This window comes from Neolamprologus multifasciatus, chromosome 6 (genome assembly GCF_963576455.1).
Source record: "Neolamprologus multifasciatus chromosome 6, fNeoMul1.2, whole genome shotgun sequence".
In the NCBI taxonomy this organism is placed as follows: Eukaryota; Metazoa; Chordata; class Actinopteri; order Cichliformes; family Cichlidae; genus Neolamprologus; species Neolamprologus multifasciatus.
This window is the reverse complement of record NC_140444.1, coordinates 15,377,409-15,397,511: the sequence shown is the minus strand read 5'-3', so window position 1 is coordinate 15,397,511 and position 20,103 is coordinate 15,377,409. Positions and strand designations below refer to the sequence as shown.

The window sequence follows — 20,103 nt, the reverse complement described above, 5'->3', positions numbered from 1 at the left end:
GCGACGGCTAAGATACAAAAAGTTTTAACGCAGCTACATTTTAATTATCCGGGCGACGTGTTTGCAGTAGCGGGTTGTTGCTGTACGCAAGGCTGCTTTTGGCACCTTTCAGTTCCCTTAATAGTTTCGAAAAGCAGCGCGTTTACTCTGAATGCGTCACAGCGTAAGTGACCGCATGGAAACGGAGAGCTGAGCTTTCCATCTGCTGTGGACTGTGGTAGAGTGGGGGCTTCTGTGGCGGGTGGCGATTTGTGGGTGGTCGTTGATTCGCTAACGCTAGTGTTGCATCCACATTACACGTGGAGCATGTGCTCTTTGTTGGTGTAGCGTATATACGTAGCGTATATACAGTGTTTTTGGTTGTAGCGTTTTAGTGTTTATTGTATTTTTTATTAATTTAAGAATCGTCTGCATAGCTGAGATCTAAAACGTGCTCGAACTAGATTCAAGTATAGTAGTCGGTTTTCAGCTAAATTGGGCACTTTAAGATAAATAAAACCAGAGCCCATAGTGAGTCCAAACCAACATGCCAGTTAGACGCTTTGGGGGTCACAGGTCTTTGGTTTCTCAGTCTCAGTCCCCAAAGCTGTCCTATGGTTACACGAAAATGAACATTGCCAGAGGTGGCTACCGTGTTTTTTCTGCCAACTCTTCCACCGCATGCACCGAGCTGGCCCAGAAGATAACAGAGTAAGTGAAATTAATAACTGTTGACTTAATGTGTTCGTGTCATTGCAACATATTTAACGATGAGTACATAGTCATGTTGCTTCGTGTGTGATGTTGACATGGCCTTGCTAGCAAGCCAAGTCTCTGTCAAAACACCATGTTACAGCTGCACGCGTGTGACTTTACGTTGTTTTTAATTCAGTACGACAAAAACAATCACTATTGTGAAAACTGTGGACCAGGGCATGACAATCACACTACTCTCGCCACAAGATGATGGTGTAACTGCTCAGCGTAGTGTGACCCAGTGTACATGGCCTACATTCGTACATTACGTAATGCATGTTCAAAACATCCTTTTAACACACTTCAACAAGTTTTATAGCAAATACTGAAACAAAGAATAAAAATAAAAGAGGAGAATCAAGGTTTCTTAGTTTTCAGTGCTTGGCAAAATTGCAGGAGATTTTTTTTTAGCCAGATTATGCTTGCGTTTTCATGCTGTGTTTTCTTGGGGAGCAAAGGTTTTTAAAAAATGACAGAGAAAATAGAGAGAAAAATATTAATGAATACTGTACTGAATATTTATGCTAAGGTGCACTCAGAGGCTGGGTGTGAATACGACTGGAACAAAAGTATCCTTATATTTAAAGGAAAACAACATGCTTGAAACCTTCCCTGGTTTGACAAATATATCTTTCTATGAACAGGAAAAAGAAAAAGACTTAAGGAGAATGTCCCATATATTCATCCCCTGTTTTGATTAGGCTACTTTATGGTACTGTCATAACAAAAAATTGAAAAAGTCTGAGATTTATGAATGCAAACAGGGTGAGGCAGCAATGCAGAGTACAGACTGATGGGTTCTCTACTTGCATTTTGGCTGTTGCATTTTGACCTAAATAGATTTATAATTTTTTTTAAGAACCACCAACTTGTCAGAGCCCAAATTGAGGTGTTTACCTTTGAGACTAACAGTAAAGAAACAAATTACAATTTTTATGATGTGATCCAGGGGGATAAAGCAAGTAAAGAAATGTCTTATTTTGTCTCACCAGTAAGTTCAAACTTCCAAATTTATATCAGAAAATAGAAAAGGTCAGTTATCAGTGACCAAAATTCTTTGTTAATTAAATGTATTTCTTAAAATCATTTAAGAAACTGATCATTTCACCTAGATAAATGGATTTTGACACACACGATGTTGATAGCCAAAATATAAGGTTTATTTCCACACAATAATGTAATAATTTTAAACTTTAGTTCTTGAAGTTCTTCAGATGGAGAGCTATCAAACTGCTGGGCAGAAAATAGTGTCTTAGTACAAAAATAATATTTACACGCTTCAGTTAGTGCAATACACCAAGGTATGTTTTTTTTTAACTCTGTTTTTTTTTTCCCCCCAGGCGTTTGGGGGTGGAGCTGGGCAAGTCAGTGGTTTATCAAGAGTCCAATTCAGGTGAGGCCAAGCATTTAATGTCAAATCTTAATGAACTATGGTTTCCTGTTGCCACAGTAACTCATGAATACATAAAAACTGTGCTTTTTATTCAGAGACTAGAGTGGATGTGAAAGAATCTGTCCGTGGACAAGACATCTTTATCATTCAGACCATTCCCAGGTGAGACAGATGTCTTTAGCAAAAAAAAAGAAAAATGATTCATCTTTTAAAGGTAGTATTTGGTGTTCTTAAATGTCTATCATCCAGCGACACCAATATTGAGCTAGAAAAAACAAAAGAACAAACAAAGGAAAAAAGCTTAGATTAGCCACCTGGCTTGAAAAGTTAGCTGGTTTTGACCATGTCTGCATGACATTGAGTTGTTGAGATGCTTAGGCATACCTAATAAAGTGGCCAGTGAATGTATATGTTTTACAAGAAGTGAGAGTGAACGGTTGGCTGGATTAGGTGGAACCAAAAAAGATGACCCAAAATGAGTGCAAATGTATCACTTTCTGTTGGATATGTAAATGACCAATTAACTGTAAACACATCAGCTAAGACAACTTTATGCTTTGATAAAATAATAAAGTTCTGATCAGAAACGACTCTTAATCTATTTATTTAATGTTCTAAAGTACTTTATTACTGAAATCGGCGTGTTTTCAAAGTTTTATGTTATAAGCACGTGTCCTTTATGCGACACAATAACATGGTCAGCTTTTTAAAATCTAGATATGACCTCAGATAGTTACTAGGAATTCTAACAGGAGTCGAAGCATATCTATTTTTGTGCCGTGACTCAGTTAAGTTTTCCATTTCATGTCATGTGAGGTGAGTTTTCCACCTTGTTTGTCATTCTTTTGCTATGACAAAAAGACTGGCTCTAAAAAACAACCAGAGGTATTCAATGTTGTTGAGTTCTAGCGCTTCTCCTATTGAGTGTGCACAGAGGCAGCAGTTAAGTCACCTGCCTATCTACATGTTTTGTCTTGCCATTAAAAACAAAAAAACAAATGTAGTCAAACTGGTCTAATAATAATATAAATAACTTTCCTGACAGTCGTCATCACAGCACAGTTTTGATTTGTAGTTACTATAGATCAGAATCATCTGTTAGACCTTTTGTTACGTGCGAATGTTTTTCCTGAGTCAAACTTGTCATTTACGTTAGCTGACTTTTTCAGGAAAATGCTGTTTCGATGGTGCAGGTTATTTGTAAACGATGCAAATTTTAAAAAAAAAAGTGAACCTTTGTTCAGATACAGTGGTGTTTGCACTGTCTGTTGACATGATGTTTGCAAACAAATGTTTAATGGCAGACCGAACAGTCTCTTTCATCTCATAACTATAAAGCATCGTTCTGTATTTTTTGTCCCTAGATTCAATATTCCATACCTGTACCTTGCAGTCCGTGGCACCTGATATGGTCTCTTATTTCTTTCTTACTTGTGTTGCTCAGAGATGTCAACACAGCTGTCATGGAGCTGCTGGTTATGGCTTATGCCCTAAAGACGTCCTGTGCCAAGAACATCATCGGGGTCATTCCCTACTTTCCTTACAGCAAGCAGTGCAAGATGAGGAAGAGAGGCTCCATTGTCTGCAAGCTGCTAGCATCTATGTTAGCTAAAGCTGGTATATATGCTGTTCTCATTTCCTTTGTCATCATCGTTTTTTGGGGGGGTTATATCCAGTAAAAGAAAGTGCAGATTAAAGTCAACAGACAGTCAATGACACTAAAAGTAGGAGGGGAGGTACATTGCGACTATAGCTTGAATAGTGAATATTGTTTTAGTAGTGTTGCTTTATCAGACCCAGATTGAATTAGTTTTTTTTTTTTTTTCCCCCCAGTCTGACTCAGTTTTTGCCGTAAAAGGCTGGCGGGGGATTGTCGTCATCCTGCTGGCCGGGCGGGTGGCGTGGACACCCATGTTTTTGAATGCGATAACTTGAGAACGAGGAGGAGTCTTGTCTTGCCTGCTTACTGGGCCTGAAGACAAGTTTTGTTGACCTTTTAAAAATGGTAGAAAATGTAAATTTTAAAAAGTTAAGGGGAAAAGGTGAATAAACGTAATACTTTGTTGCCTGTTTCCATTCATGTTTGTTTTTTAGCACAATAACCTATAGCAGTGCAGGATTCATAGGGTGGTCTTCTGCCAGAATGTTATTCAATGTCTAGTTTTTCAGTATGTTCCAGGTCTTGCTCAGTCATACTGTTTATGCTTCTTCCAAAGTGCCAAATGGCAAACAAATACCTGCAAGTTGGTAGAAACAATCTTCATGCGTGATTATAAATCAGTCACTACAAGTTGTGAAATCTACAAATGTTTCAAAATGTGTGCAGTATGTACAGGCTTAGGGATGTAAGAAACTGTACATGTAAATACCTAAATGTATTGTTTTACAAAATGTCCTACCTTTTTATTGTTAATTCCATTTTCTTATTTCAGTTGTCTTAGTTCACTGTGCTTAAAACCAATGATTTAATAAGTTGCGAAGCTATCAACTTTTAAAAAAATCCAAATGTTATTTTTCTGTCACCAATCTTGAAGAGCTTTAATTTCATGCTACAGGCATTTCTGAAACTACATAACCTCACACACATAAACATATGTTATGTGTTTGTACTGCAGGGCTAACTCACATCATCACTATGGATCTTCACCAGAAAGAAATCCAAGGCTTTTTTAACTTCCCTGTTGACAACCTGAGAGCTTCCCCTTTCCTCATCCAGTACATTCAAGAGGAGGTTAGGTTGCTTTATACTGTAGGCTCAACAAGACAAGCCTCCTCATCAAACATACACACAAATAGTGTTTTACTGTTATGTATAAATGGTTAGAGGTCAAGAGTATTTTTTTTTTCTCTTCAGATCCCAAATTACAGGAATGCTGTCATTGTTGCAAAGTCCCCCTCGGCTGCTAAGAGGTAACTTGGCAAGTCTGACAATGCCGATATCTTTAACGTTGCTATTATGAAATGCATTAGTACTGTTTCTCTTGTCTAAGGAGCTTGGAAAGCTGTTTCTCTTGACTTTTTGCCTTAAAGTGTTACCCTTTGTGAGCTAGAAAAAAATCAGATAAAAGCTACACGCACCTTAGTACTCAAAATGTAAAGACTGAATTAATGGTGCAGCCAGGTTTTTATAAACTGTAGGATGTTTTCAAGCATGAGGTTCTTCCTCATACTTGAGTCTTGAGTCTTGTGCTCAAAGTCACATGGATACTAAAGTCCCTATGGGGCCTGCCTGGTGTGTGGGTCCTTCTGTTAATATACTGTGAAAGCTAGTCCAGTAAGCAGCTTACATATTTAATAACCTATTTAAACTTTTTCATCCTTTTAGGATCTTCTTAATGTTTCAGGTGTTCAGAGCAAGCTACACGTTCCACAGTTTTTGCCATTGTCACAGATTGAATTGTGTAGTAGCTTTATTAAATCATGACTGCTGTTAGTTGCATTCACAGAGCATGACATCTTTTTTTATTTTTATTTTAAAAAAGAAAAAAAATCACTAATCATAGGTTTACCAATCATAGCAATCATAGGTTTTGGAGCTATTAACACTGTGGGCCTGCACCATTTGATTGCTTTGCTCATGTATGAACTAGAGATGGACCGATCCGATATTACGTATCGGTATCGGTCTGATACTGACCCAAATTACTGGATCGGATATCGGCGAGAAATAAAAAAATGTAATCCGATCCATTAAATATCAAAAAAGCACCTCACAAAACTTGCTACACAGCGTAACTCGGCTCATAACCGTAGCACGTCGCAGCAGTGTGCATCACGTGATAGAGTGTCTGTGTGTATTTGTAGCCTAGCTAGCAAACCAGCATTTCATCTCCGAGGAAGTTTTCCCAGAGAGAAGTAAAGCAAGAGTGTAAGTTCATCTCTGAATGTTTGTAAAGCATTCCCACGTTAAGCTTAACAACCGATATATGGAGCGACTGTCTCTCTCTCTCTCTCTCTCTCTCTCTCTCTCCTGCTGCTACTTCAATCATGAAACTGCTTAATGATCAGCTGATCGGCTTTTCTGTCGTGAGTCCGTCTCTCTTCTTAGTTTTTGGCCCCCTTCTCACCAGAAAGAGGAAACCAGCGGCTGAACAACAGCAGCACGTTTAAGCTTGATAATCTGTTGTTAGAATTTATTTAATATTACTTTCTACACCAGGATCGTTTTCTATGCAGCTGACGGCTGGTAACTGTGCAGGGGCGGATCTAGCAAAGTTTAGCCAGGGGGGCCGATAGGGCATGAACAGGGAAAAGGGGGCACAAAGACATACTTTTCTTTCTTATCCTCATTTAAAATGTCTAGCTTTTAAAAATAATTGTCTGACTCTTACACCCAAAGTTTTAATCTTGTGTAAAATATATAGAAGTCCATTACTGTATATAGTAACTGTTAAGTCTAATATACCCTAGTAAGCTATAGTACTTTTTCCTTTGGGAAGGTACCATCTGTGCAGTCTGCAGTTCTGTTGAAGAAAGATGTTGGATCTATTTAATTATTCTTGAAAAATAATTTATTTTTGTGCATTTCCCCCCTGCATCAAATTAAATTTGATTACATCGATTAAGCATCATGAGGTGGAGGGTGGTACCCTATTTTTTTTTTTTGCTGGGAGTTTGCAACCCTATTAGTTAGGTTGCTTAATATTTCTGCTAAGTACTCTTTAAAATACCAGAATAGGGAGGATGGTGCAGGTTTAAGTTTATTAGATTGATCAGTGTTGCTGAACTATGAAATATTTTCAGCGCAGTGTATTTTTTACATACAGGTATAACAGAATAGCTTTAGTGTTGTTATTTATGTAAACTTGAGTATGAACTTATACAAAATGCAACAAGATATTAAAAAAAACGTTTTATTGATTAAAAAAAACACTATATCGGATTCATAGCGGTATCGGCAGATATCCAAATTTATGGTATCGGTATCGGACATAAAAAAGTGGTATCGTGCCATCTCTAGTATGAACATACTGGCATGTATGCTAATTTAAGAAAGTAATATAAAAACATATATTCATGGTTCTTCTTTGCATGCTACATATTAATTGTGTAAGACAAAGCAATCACCTACAGGCTCTGTAAGCATCACAGTTACTTGTTTAAAGACATGCATGACAGCACATTCCAGTAACCCCCATGTGCCACTGCACTTAAAATTGTTTAGCAAAATTTATTTGCAAATGATAACATACACATAACAAAGACTTAATGTCGATGTTCATTTTGTGATCAGCTACTACACATATATGACTTGTAAGGATCTGAGTGTTATAAAAATAATTCCCAACACTATAAATGCAATATACATGTTAACGATCTTGGTGCTCTAGGGAGTTTTTATAGTAACTTTCAAGCAATGGGAATAAAAAGAACTGAGCTGAAAGTGAAAGTGTGGACAAGCTAGAGACTAAATGAAGAAACAAAAAAATGCCCAACGGCTTATATAGCCTCCTAATTGTGCTTTTGTGTTTTCAATATACCACTTTTTCTTTGGTGGTGTAATCTCTGTCCTTTGCAAACTTCTTTCTGCTCTCTTTTCTCTGTGTATTTTTTATGTGTTGTTTTTGTCAGTTTCTTTGACATTGTGTGTCTGCATGTTTGTCTGTCCTAGAGCTCAGTCTTATGCTGAGAGGCTGCGACTTGGGCTGGCAGTGATACACGGGGAGGCCCACCACTCAGAGTCCGATATGGCTGATGGTCGTCATTCTCCCCCTTTGTCTCGTGCTATCACAGGACACACTGGCCTGGAGCTACCATGTAAGATAAACCTATCTGTATCTGTTGTTGTTGCTCTTCTTTCTTTCTTTCTTTCTTTCTTTTTTCTTGAAGCCTTGATGGTCATTTACAGGTATTATAATTTTACTGGGAAAGGAAACTGTTTTATTACTAACTCTGTTTTTTGTTACTGTCTGTCTTTAGAAAAATTCATTTTTATTTTCATGTTGATTGTTAGAAAGCTTCCACAAGCTCCCTGTTCCTGTTTTGATTCTTTGCCAAGACACCAGCAGTGTTCTTTTAATGTTTGACTTCCTCAATTCTTACCTTCGTGTGCATAATAATCATGAGAGCTGCCCTGTAAAACAGCACTGGCAGAGTCCTGACTGAGAGGCTCTCCCATTGCGTATTATTTATTTTGACCACTAACTCAATGGTATATGCCAGGTTTAAAACATTGTGTTGTCAAACATGACATTTTCAGTAAGAATATAATGTTTATTCAAACTTAGGGACCATAAATAAACAGAAAGCCTCTTCTTTGTATTCACTTTGAACAGACAACTACATCTGATCATATTCCAAATCAAAACCCTTTAATTCATTTGTCCTAAGCTTGACAGATAGACCTCCATAAACTGGCACGGTGCTGTAGTCGCTGCAGGAGTTTTAAAAATATTAACACGTTTTAAGATAAGAGTAATGCTGATGGCACAGCAGCATGTGCAGTTTTCCCAAAAGCTTGCAGGCCAGCTCTGCCTCAGACATTGTTATAACCACCTGTGAAATATTGCAGGTTCTACCTGCCACCGTCGCTTCCTTCATTTCAGCGCCAGATTTATTTCCCTCACCTCATTCCACCCTATGTACTCTCCTTTCAGCTAAACCATCTCCCCGTTCTCCCGCCTCGACTTGGAAATATGTCAGCAATTTCTTTTTGCTGTCTCCAGCAAGGGCTGAATCTGAGTCTTCTTATGTCATCTCCCCCAATTTCACTTTGCATTGATTACATAAAATGTCAGACCTTCTAAGTCTGCTCTGAGTTTTTAGAATAATTTTTTTGGAGGGGGGTATTTAATTATTTGTCTAATCATGCCATAATGTTTTGTACCATCCTATCCTTTTCCACAGCAAGCAGCAGACAGGTCCCATTCCCTGGGATAGAGCTTCCAAGTATGATAATATTGCCTGAATCCACTCTTGCCTCCTATTGATTGTTTATGCTTCCCTGCATGGAGTGACAGTGAGTTGCTGAAGGCTTCCACTTCTAAGTGGTGCTGGTCACCTGTAGAACCTAAATGAGGTTTCCTCTTTTTAGGATTGAATCAGTACTTTTTTCTATCACACACTGTTCTGAAAGACGAATACGGCATTTCAAATTGACGTTAATGAAACCAGTTAGTGCAGCAAAAGAAGGGTTATACCCCATACCATGTTAACATTAAATACTGTGAGTCATTTGTTGACCTACAAAGTTATTTACAGTGAATTTCACATACACTGAGTGAAATGCACTGTCTTGATATTCATCTTTGAGCCACAGTGTCTGATGAGTGTTCATGGTAATTGCTGGAAGCCTTCTTTTTTTGCATCATCTGTTAAAATAATATCGATTCTTATAAAATTAATAATTGTTACCTGAGTGAGAAACTCTTAAATTAATGATATTATGAATAAAGTATTAAATTATGGGCTGAAGAAAAGCCTTGAGGCCAGGGATAGGCAACTCCAGGCCTCGGGTGCTGGTGTCCTGCAGGTTTTAGATATCACCCTGGGTCAACACACGCCTGAATCAAATGATTAGTTCATTACCAGGTCTCTGGAGAACTTCATTACATGTTGAGGAGGTCATTTAGTAATTTGAATCAGCTGTATTTGACCAAGGACAATCTAAAACCTGCAGGACACCGGGACTCGAGGCCTGGAGTTGCCTACCCCTGCTCTAGGCATATTAGCATTTTAGTGTTAACTCAAGACTATTGTTCATTAATTGCTTAACATGAAAGAAATCCTGACAAACAATAAAACGACCCTTTGATAGTTATATTTTGCACTGTGATTACATCAACTTGTTTCAAGTTTCTGTTTTTGAGTTTTAGGTGTCAGATTCTGCGTGATTCCTTCCGTCCAAAACGTCTAAATAGTATTAAGACTTTAGTTTCATGACTTCCTTCTCAATCCAGAAATAACTATTTTAAAATGTATATTTTGCACAGTAGCCTTTGTACATCTGATTTTTGACATTATTGGGATTTCCACGTCGGAAACGCAACAAATAAGACGTGTTGAGTTCTAGACCTGAATCAATTGTTGCTTGAAATCCCTTCAGGTACATTTTAATGTTATATGTTTGGGTTGAGCAACTTAAATTCCCGATGACCCTTAGTGAATCTCCGAGATGAACCTTTTTATATTCTTATGGTCGTAAATAGTGTTTTGGATTACAAATAAGAATCGATTCTGGTCTGTTTTCAAAGGGAAACCCAGTTCTGCAGTCATATCTACCACTGTACCAAAAGCAGCTGTACGTCTTGGTTTGGATTTAGTTGGAAGCACAAATGTGAAAACTGTGGAATTATATATTTTGCCAAAATCTTAACAGTTTGAATGGTACTGTGGTAGTTGAAGCTTATTGGGTTAAAGCTGTCTGCATGGTGTTTGCAGGTTTTAACCAAATCCCTTCTCATTAACTTTACTTCATTCCAATAAGCTTCCTCTGATTTGGGTTAAAAGAAAAAACCTGTCTTTTTTTCCTGAGAGTAATGCTAATATTTTTGTGTCTTTTAGTGATGATGGCAAAGGAGAAGCCCCCTATCAGTGTTGTTGGCGACGTAGGAGGCCGAATTGCCATCATTGTTGTAAGAACTCTAAGTTTTATGTGATTATCTTAAAACTACTATTTTAACTGAATAATGGCATCTCATACATATATGTATTGGTAGGAAACAGCTTTAGTGGGGGGTTTATAAAAAAGTGCAGTGTGATCATATCTTTTCCGTGTTCAGAATCTATTGTTAATTTTCAATAAATTAACAATAAATAATCATAAATAATCATCTTTCCAATAAAGGATTTCAAATATGGTTAGTAATGCCACTGCATAAGCTACAGGGAAAAGGCTTCTTTTTGTTTACACCAAAATGTAAATGCTGAAATTCAGTTTTTGTCTGTATGTGTGGGCATTTTCTTAGGATGATATTATAGACGATGTGGAAGACTTTGTTGCAGCAGCAGAAATTCTGAAGGAGAGGGGAGCCTACAAGATCTACGTCATGGCTACACATGGCTTGCTGTCAGCAGAGGCTCCAAGACTAATAGAAGAATCTGCTATTGATGAGGTAAAATAATGTGCACTTGGTATAATTGATTATAATTACCCGTTACTGACATTAACTTTTAGCAGTCCATGGAAACGCATCAGCAGTAGAGATCTGCTGTACTCTTTCTGTAAAAGTAAAATTAATGGGTGAAAAATTTCACAACCAAACCTTTGAAGCAGTCTCATCCTAGGTATGCACTCACTGGCCACTTTATTAGGTACACACATTCATTAACACTACTGTCTAATCAGCCAAGCACATGGCCGTGTCTCAGTGCGTTTAGGCATGTAAACTTGGTCAAGATGACCTGCTGAATTTCAAACTGGGCATCAAACAGGTGATTTAATGATGTTAAGTGATAGAATGGTTGGTGGTGCCAGATTTGCGCATCTGTTTTTCAGAAATTGCTCATCTACTGACATCTTCCTCTTCTCTGGGAGAGAATGCCTTATTGATGTCAAAGGAAAATGGCCAAACTGATTTGCACCTCGGTTTCTGCTGCAACACTGGAGCGTTAGGGACAGAATTCAGTGTAAACATGAAAGCGTGGCTCCATTCTGCATCGTTTCAAAGCTGGTAGTGGTGATGTTTATGGTGTGGGGAATAATTGCTTGGCACACTTAGAGCTGCTTTCAGCAAGTTAATGTGGCTTGTTACAAATGTATCTAATTATCCCAAACTGGTTTCTGGAATGTCACAGTGAGTTTATGTAGGGGTGGGCGGTATAAACGGTATACGGTAGAAATGATATAAATTTGGCCAACGGTAGAGATTTTGACTATACCGCTCTACCGCGATAGCACATGTTGATGGTGTCATCCAGCTGCGCCTGTTTTGGTCGAAAACATTGCAGCGGCTGCAAACAACATCATCTGCCGGGCTACAGTCATAGCAAAGAGACGAAGCACTTTTGGAATATGGGGAAAGCCAAAAACTGTGCTTCCTCCACTTCTGTACCATTGATTCATTAATGCTGAATTCTCTCGCAGCTGCTCTTTCCCCATGTTGTTGCAGTATATTCTGCCATGCAATTCCATTTGTCCCTAACCACCAGAAACCCTCACATGAACTTTTATCGAGTGGTAAAAAGTTTGTAGCACATCATTATTTACCAGCTAGTTTGACTTCAGTAACCTTACAAAAGTCACTGCTGTTTAGTTTTCTGTCTTTATTTATGTTGAAAGTGGTAGCAGAGCTGTACGTTGTAATTTTTTCAAAAATGTCTCAGTCAGAACATGGTATATCATGTTTAGGTGGAAACTAGCGAGCTAACTTCCTGCTAACTTCTAACTCCGTTGAATTTAATAAATTCTGTTTTCATGGATGCCTGGATGTTAAACTTAATTGTTACACCTGGTAAAGCAGCAACGCCGATCATTTTATTAAAGATGAAAGAATTTAGACAGTTTTTAACTACTCCGCGAGGCTCCTGCCTACGGCAGCCGTAATGCCCCAACAATCCATCAAGCGGTGCGCCTTCATAGCTTACCAAAGTTGTACTAAAACATTTTTGACAGATTTCTGCGCACTGTTTGCCACATAAAATCGGTTCGAGGTCAGTAAGCACAACCAGAATTCATACATAAGGCACACTGTTGATTTTTGAGAAAGTTAAAGGATTTTAAGTGTGCCTTATAGTGTGTAAAATACGTTATACGGAAGAAAATAATATATTGCGATATATAGCGTTACCGCACATGCTTCAAATTATACCGTGATATGGATTTTAGGCCATATTGCCCAGCCCTAAATTCATGCTCTCAAATGGCCTCCATAGTCATGAAATCTTTATTTAATACAGCACTTTTTGGATGTGGAATGGCAGCTTCTAATCATAGATGTGCAGCTGACAAATCTGCAGCAACTGTGAGATGTCATCATATCAATATAGGCCAAAATCTTTGAGGACTGTTTCTAGAACCTTGTTAAATCTATGCGACAAAGAACTAAGGCACTTCTGAAGGAAGTAGGAATCAAATGGTAAATGGCCTGTATTTGTATAGTGCTTTACTAGTCCCTAAGGACCCCAAAGCGCTTTACGCATCCAGTCATCCACCCATTCACACACACATTCACACACTGGTGATGGCAAGCTACATTGTAGCCACAGCCACCCTGGGGAGCACTGACAGTACTAGCAGGTTGCAGCTAATAAAGTGTGTGGTGATGTACATCTACTATATGTCTAATGAGATGTATTCCTTCCCAAAAAGGGAAATTAACAGTCATAATGTTTTGTGTATATTAAATGTTTATTTGTTCATCTTTTTATGCTTTCATGCTTGGGTGTTGTTTTGTGTTATAGCTTAAGAAAGAACAAAGCTCGAGAGTTGGGGTGAAAGAATTGCTTTAAGTCATAACAAACGCTAAAAATGAAAATTACAATTTTATTAACATGTATGTATAAACATGCAATTACAAGATGTAATAACATTTGACACACACAAACAAAAAAAATTGAAAATGCACTACTAAATAAAGCTACATTTACCCTTAACTTCCTGTGTTGTTAAATAATAGAACATTTAAGATTGTGGTTCAAAAAAACCTGTGTACCTGTGTGAAATACAGCAATAAAAGGGTACATTGTGCTTTCAGGTGGTGGTGACCAACACTGTTCCCCATGAGGTCCAGAAGCTTCAGTGTCCAAAAATCAAAACCGTGGACGTCAGTATGATCCTGGCTGAGGCGATCAGACGCATCCACAATGGAGAATCCATGGCCTATCTGTTCCGCAACATTGCTATGGACGACTGAGGCAACACACACGTACATTTAGGCTACATCATTCATAAGCACATACACTGAGGACCAAGAATCCGGTTTACTTTAAGCTCGGCTTTTAAGCTGTTACAGTTTGTTTTCCTGTTAATCCTTAGAGAATAACTGACTCTGTGTACTGTATGTTACATATGAAACTCAGACTTTGCTTTATTTCTCATTTCTGTTACACAGAAGAACTGTACACACTACTCAATGGTTTCACTTCGCTAATGTGTCTTTCATACAGTCTGACAACACAAATGTCACAAATGATGTATCACGTGGACCCTCTCATTACACTGTAGCGTTTGGCAAATAAAGCTGTTCTTCATGGGGCTTTTTTATGTTTATTTTTTATCTCTATTTATTTTTTTGATACCATCTTGATTCAGAATGATAAATGCTAAGCTGAATAACTGGGTGGGGAAGTAAAGCTCTACACCACATCTGGCATTTTCATATACATTCATTTGTATTTTAGATGTGTGAAGATTTTTGTGGAACTGCCAGAAAACTACAGTAAAGCGGCTTCACACCTGAACTGAAACTCTCGGTAGCAGTTTCAGTCACTGTTCAGGCGCCTGTTTTTGTGAAGCATGGAAAAGCATGAAGTACCCACCTGCAGTTAGTTTACAGTACTTCATGATTAATACTTTTACAGTTGTCATATGTGATAACGCACAATACTTAGGAGGAAATGAAATGCAGTCCAGATAAGGAAGGGGAAAAATGATTTGTGGTTTTGGAACCAGGCAGTTGAGATTTTCTTTTTTAAAATAAATTCTGCAAATAGAAATCTTTTGCAAGCATTGTAAAGTAAACTAGATGATCAGAATTTCAAGTGTAAAGCAGAAACTTTAATAGTGGATGCTGCTTTTTATTAATTAAAATTGAATGTAGTTTTCAGTTTACTTTTTTTCAACAGATTTCAAGCAAAGGCAAATTTATAAGTGTATTACTCATCGAAACATGACTCACAAATGAGTAAATATAGACATGTGGCAGATTTTTTTTTTCTACAGAGAGATAAAACATTTAAATAACTACATTTTCACATGCGGGCACCACGTAGACATTTCGTAATCTTTGTGTTTCTGTCCAAGACCCTGAACTTGTTCTAAACGCCTCAGAGTCACTTCAATCTGCTGAGGAGCTTTGACCAAGTCTAGGGGCAGAGACGTGTTATTGGAAAAAGACAGAACTGTTTAAATAGTCACCAACCCAGTAAATATTATCATTTAGCATCTGTAAAGCATTCTTACTGGGATAATAAAATATGTACAAGTATTCTAAAGAGCCTAAGCTATTCCTTGGTGTAAATTAAAGTACAACTCCATGTAACAAGATGACAAAAGCACACACCTGCATGACTGTGAAGCTGTTAGGCCTCCCTTCCTTCGCAAATGAGCAAGAGCAGAGTGCGGAAGAATGTTTAAATGTGGACTGAAAGAGGAACTGCCCACAAACGTTTACCAGGCCACTTCCTCAAATTAAAACAGGAAACTTTGTTCAGTCTAATCTGATTGGGGGGGGGGGTTGTTCGGACCAGAACTACAACTGTCTCCCAGTTGCATGTAGGGGAACCATGCACAGCTATTTCAGGAACTGCATAATGATCTGCGCTGTCACAGCTACACGGTAGTAATCCACAACTGTTCAGTATTCAAATGTTGTGATGCTAATGAGAGGCTTCATTTGTTTTGCTTAACTTTGTCTACCATTGCCTCAGGGGTGGAGACAGTAGTGCTGACCTTACTAACCTATGCTAAAGTTGCTTTCATCTTAACACGTAGTTCCAGGTCCAAGTCTTTTTTGTTTTTTTATAGATTTGGCTGCAGGTGTTTTGGTGTCATACATAAAATCATTTTCCTCAATAGGCCTGCCTTAAATATGTCTGTTTTTAAAGGTTGTATTTAACCTGTATATAACCTTGTTTGCAGGTACCACAGTAAATATAGCGTACCCACATTGAGGCCTCAGTTAATGTAATGTGTGTTTTTCACCAGCAGATGGCAACAGAGGTCAGAAAATACTGGCAGGCGTGTGCAGTTAAGAAATTTAGAGCACAAATTGTGCTAATCACAATTGCTTTTACCTGATGTTCTCATTTTTTATTTTGTTTAAATCACTTGTCACAAGAACAGTGAATACTTAATTTTGTAATTTTATGACTGCCCATGCAAAGGGAATGGTAGATGGAACATGCTGGGACCTCACCCAAAACAAACAGTCTTTACGGTCCTATAATGTATGCATGGCATTAACAAAGAGATGCTTCTAAGCTTTACTGCATCATATTTAACCATCTCATATTATGTAATTATAACTTTCAGTTTAGCTTTTTGTGTTATAAGAGGGCTATAAGACTCCAAAACATGTTCTAGAAAATAATTTTTGCTGTATTAATCTTGTGACAGTTAAGTCTTCTTTTTGGCTTCCAACTTTATGTATACACTACTTTTTATCAGCACGGTTTCTATTGTCTTTTTGCTTATTTTGTGACCTTATTACTGCCTTATTCATTTGTAACCTCCTGACATCCTTTAATGTAAATAATAATTCCGGTGCTGTGGTTAACACTGTTGCATCACAGAAGGAAAGCCCTGAGTTTAAATCCACTGGCCTGCTGGGGGCATTTCAGTTTAAGATATGCATGAGCATTTTGAAATTGGCTGTAGCTGTGAATGGTTGTCTGTCGCTCTCTGTTAGCCTTGTGACAGGCTGGTGATTTGTCCAGGGTGTATGCCTATCATTCGCCCTATGACAGCTGGTAAAGGGTCCAGCCCCTCTGAATTGCATGGGTGGAATAAAATTGATGTTGTACTTCTTCACATACATATCAATGCTTATCTATTTTTCATGTCTTTAATTATGTATCTAGGTATGTTTATTTACAGAAACAGAAACATTTTCACAAGTGTTGCTTTTCGCTTTTATTACACATTAAAGACACTATTCCACATACATTTGTTAAATAAACAGCTAAAAAATATATGAATACATGTGATGATAAAAAAAAATGAAATTTATAAAAACAAGCATTTTGAATGGCCACATCAAAAGTGCATTTATATTTCCATTTGACCACAGTTTTTTTTAATACAAGGGTAATGTTATGCTTAGTAGAAAATCCCAATTAAAAAAATTCAAACAGTATCATGTGCTACAGGTGAATCACTAAGTTAAAAAAAATTACATGAGATATGCAACTTTTGCAGAGGCCACACCTGATACATATATACACATACACACATACTTCCCCTTAGTAAACAAAGGATAACAACAGTCCAGATAGCTTAACATGAGGAAATTCAATAGCTTTACAGTGATCTGAACACCAGCAGCATGTCACCAAATAAGCAACAACAACGTTACATCAAGTACACATCTAATTCATTCTCTCCATTTAATTTTAGGTTCACAGATATTCATAAGGTAGCAGTCTGTTTAGGTTCGGTCTGTACTTATTTTCTTCTTCCTGAAGTGTTTTTTGTGTGTGTTTGTGTGTGTCCAGAATCCCAGCCAGGCAGCTCTTTTGATGTCCAGGTTTCTCTCTCGTTCTCTCTGTCCAGCAGCACTGAGTTTCACAACATACCTTCCATATTCTCATCCACCCTGGCTTTTTGTGAAGCAAAACACCATCTCCCCTCCTGTGACACTCACTATGACAAAATACAGCTGTTGGTCTTGTTCATGGGTGGCCGAAAATCGGTGTCATTTGGAAAGGTCTCCCTGCGTCGACGTAGTGCGGGGCTGAGGCGGCTGGGAAGGTTTGCCTGTTGCAGGAGCTCCTTGAACACTTCAACGACATTGGAATTTTCCTTTGCTGAAGTTTCCACATAACTGTTGTTCCAGTCCATCTCTACAGTTGATAGCACGTCCTCGTTGGACACTTGACGCTCCTCTTCTCTGTCCACCTTGTTTCCCACCACCACGATTGGTGTGTACTTGTCCTCTTTGATCTCAAGAATCTCCTCTCGGAGGCTCTTGACAGCCTCCAGTGATTCTGGGTCATCCACGGCGTACACCAGTGCGAAGGCATCACTGCTTTGGATTGAGAGCTTGCGCATGGCGGGGAAGGAGTAGCTACCGCTGGTGTCCAGGATTTCCACGGTGACCTTGACCCCGCCAATGTCATATTCTTTACTGTGCAGCTCCTCCACAGTACGCCGATGTTTGGGCTCAAAGGTGTCTTGGAGAAAGCGTCTGATAAGGGCCGTCTTCCCCACGCCTGCTGCTCCCAGAAACACTAGGCGCACGTGTGTCTTCTCCTTCACCTCCAGAGACATGTCTTATTTTTCTTTCTTGGCCCAACTGAGAAAGAAAATGTCCCCAAAAAGTGTCTTATTTAATGCACTTGCAAATATTAAACCTGTCAGTAATCTTTAACCTAAATATTTTCTCAAGGAAATCTCTCCATGTGCAGTTTGAAAATTCTTGTTCCTGAGCTTCTTTCCTTTTTGTTTTTTCATCTGATAGTTTTTAAGCTCTCTGTCGAAGCTGCTTATTGGGTGCTTCACTGTGCCCTAAACCTACACACACTGCCTTTTATGCTTGTTTTGGTGAGAGAGCTCAGTGGCCCACCCCTGCGATTGCAGCCAATCAGCTCAAGGCAGCCTGTTGAAGTACAACATCTTGACAACCAATGATTGCAGAGTATGTAAATCAGTGTAAAGGGCCACTTCAGGCAGAGAAAGGAGGCGCTATATGAGAGTGGATACCTAACAAGCATAACATAGAAAATATTGTCTGAGTAGAGCCCTGATTATTATTCCAAAGAGTCGCAGAGTACTTCAGTGGAAGGAAATAGTACCTCAGGTTTGATAGTATAAGGAAAGAAATGCACACAAATAATCAGGTAATTTATTTCATTAAGCAGCATTTTGACATTTTCTTTGGTTGCAGCAGGATGGGCAGTTTTATCTTATCTGTTGTATTTATTCGTCATAGAGTTCATCTCTTAGACATGGTCATCCAATATATGAACATAATTTCTGATGATAAAAGCTCTGACGTCTTATTCACCATAAATTGCTATCAGTAACTCATTTGCAATAAATAATATAAGAATGCATTCGTAGAATGATAAACAGCCATCTCAGGTGATGAATTCGTGGTGCATACAAAATGCACCATGAATATTTTGCGAAACCAAACATTGTCCATAAGATCATCTTTACTTAAAATGAACAGAGGAATTGAAGGTCAGCTTCCAGGTAAGGTTATCGTTTGATTAGCAACAGCTGCCATTGCATATAATAATTTGGAAGTTGAGATAATAAACAAAAATCAAGCAAACAAAAGAAATGTGACTTAAGCTCCTCAGCCTTTATTATTCACTAGTGTGGCTATTACTAGCAAGTATGCCTCTAGCTGTCCAAGAATTAATCCTGCCTGCTTTCAGTTTGTTCCTTGGGAGTGAATCAGACTCGTGAGCCTTTCTAAATTCCCCTCCAGGAGATTGACATCGTCTCACAGCCTACCTGGTTTGTTAAGTTACGCAGCAGCATGGAAACATGGCAAGCTCTAGAGGACACTGCAACCTGTCCCAGCTGCTCATATTTTTAATATGCACTCGTATGCTTTCATCTGGGGACTGCTCGGTCTGAGCTGAGCAACAGAGCAAAGCGCTGTGGGAATTCAGCTGTGGACTAAAACAATGCGAGGAAGTCAGCGCTGGGGAATTTAAATTTGTAGAAAAGCTATTTCACAGCTTGATTTGATCACTTTCAGACGAGTCAAAGGTAGTTCAGTTAAATCACAAGATAAACTGTATCCCGTTGTTAGGCTCATGTTGCTTTGTACGCATTGAATTGTATTCTTAAGAATACATTTCAGTGCGTTGATAGTTTCTGAAATTACAAGATTGTCAGCATAGCAGGTATTATTTGCATAAACTTAAATAGTGGTCTTCAGGCTCTTGTCCTTTACTTTGTGTAGTATTTCATTTTATTGCTATAATTATTAGATACTGTGTACAGTGTGCACTGTGTGCTAAAATACACCAATGACATGATCACTGCATAAAATATAATTTACTGTGTAATATTTAACTGAGCAACAGCATGTAGTTGGAGCCTAAAATAAAAATATATTTAAACTACCCCAATCTAGAGGTGTAATGTGGGAAATGTAAGAAATACCAGCTGCCGTACATGAGGCAACTAAAGAGAACCA

At 38.3% G+C, this 20,103-nt stretch overlaps 1 protein-coding gene and 1 pseudogene across 2 annotated transcripts; one reads left to right on the top strand and one right to left on the bottom strand.

Moving 5' to 3' along the window:
* The first annotated feature begins 18 nt into the window (after positions 1-18).
* Positions 19-14,262, top strand: LOC146516683 (phosphoribosyl pyrophosphate synthase-associated protein 1-like). 2 transcript variants are annotated; one of them, XM_085162994.1, is made up of 11 exons: positions 19-690; positions 2,076-2,128; positions 2,224-2,290; positions 3,573-3,745; positions 4,744-4,859; positions 4,983-5,038; positions 7,740-7,885; positions 8,975-9,016; positions 10,631-10,701; positions 11,035-11,181; positions 13,762-14,262. In XM_085162994.1, the coding sequence occupies exons 1-11, from the start codon at positions 527-529 to the stop codon at positions 13,918-13,920; spliced, it is 1,194 nt and encodes a 397-aa protein (XP_085019120.1). In that variant the 5' UTR covers positions 19-526; the 3' UTR covers positions 13,921-14,262. The 2 variants fall into 2 exon arrangements, with proteins under 2 accessions (XP_085019120.1, XP_085019121.1); XM_085162995.1 differs by lacking the exon at positions 8,975-9,016 and having other exon boundaries at positions 22-690.
* A 2,582-nt stretch (positions 14,263-16,844) lies between these two features.
* LOC146516682 (GTP-binding protein Rhes pseudogene) lies at positions 16,845-18,857 on the bottom strand (annotated as a pseudogene).
* Between the last annotated feature and the right edge of the window lie 1,246 nt (positions 18,858-20,103).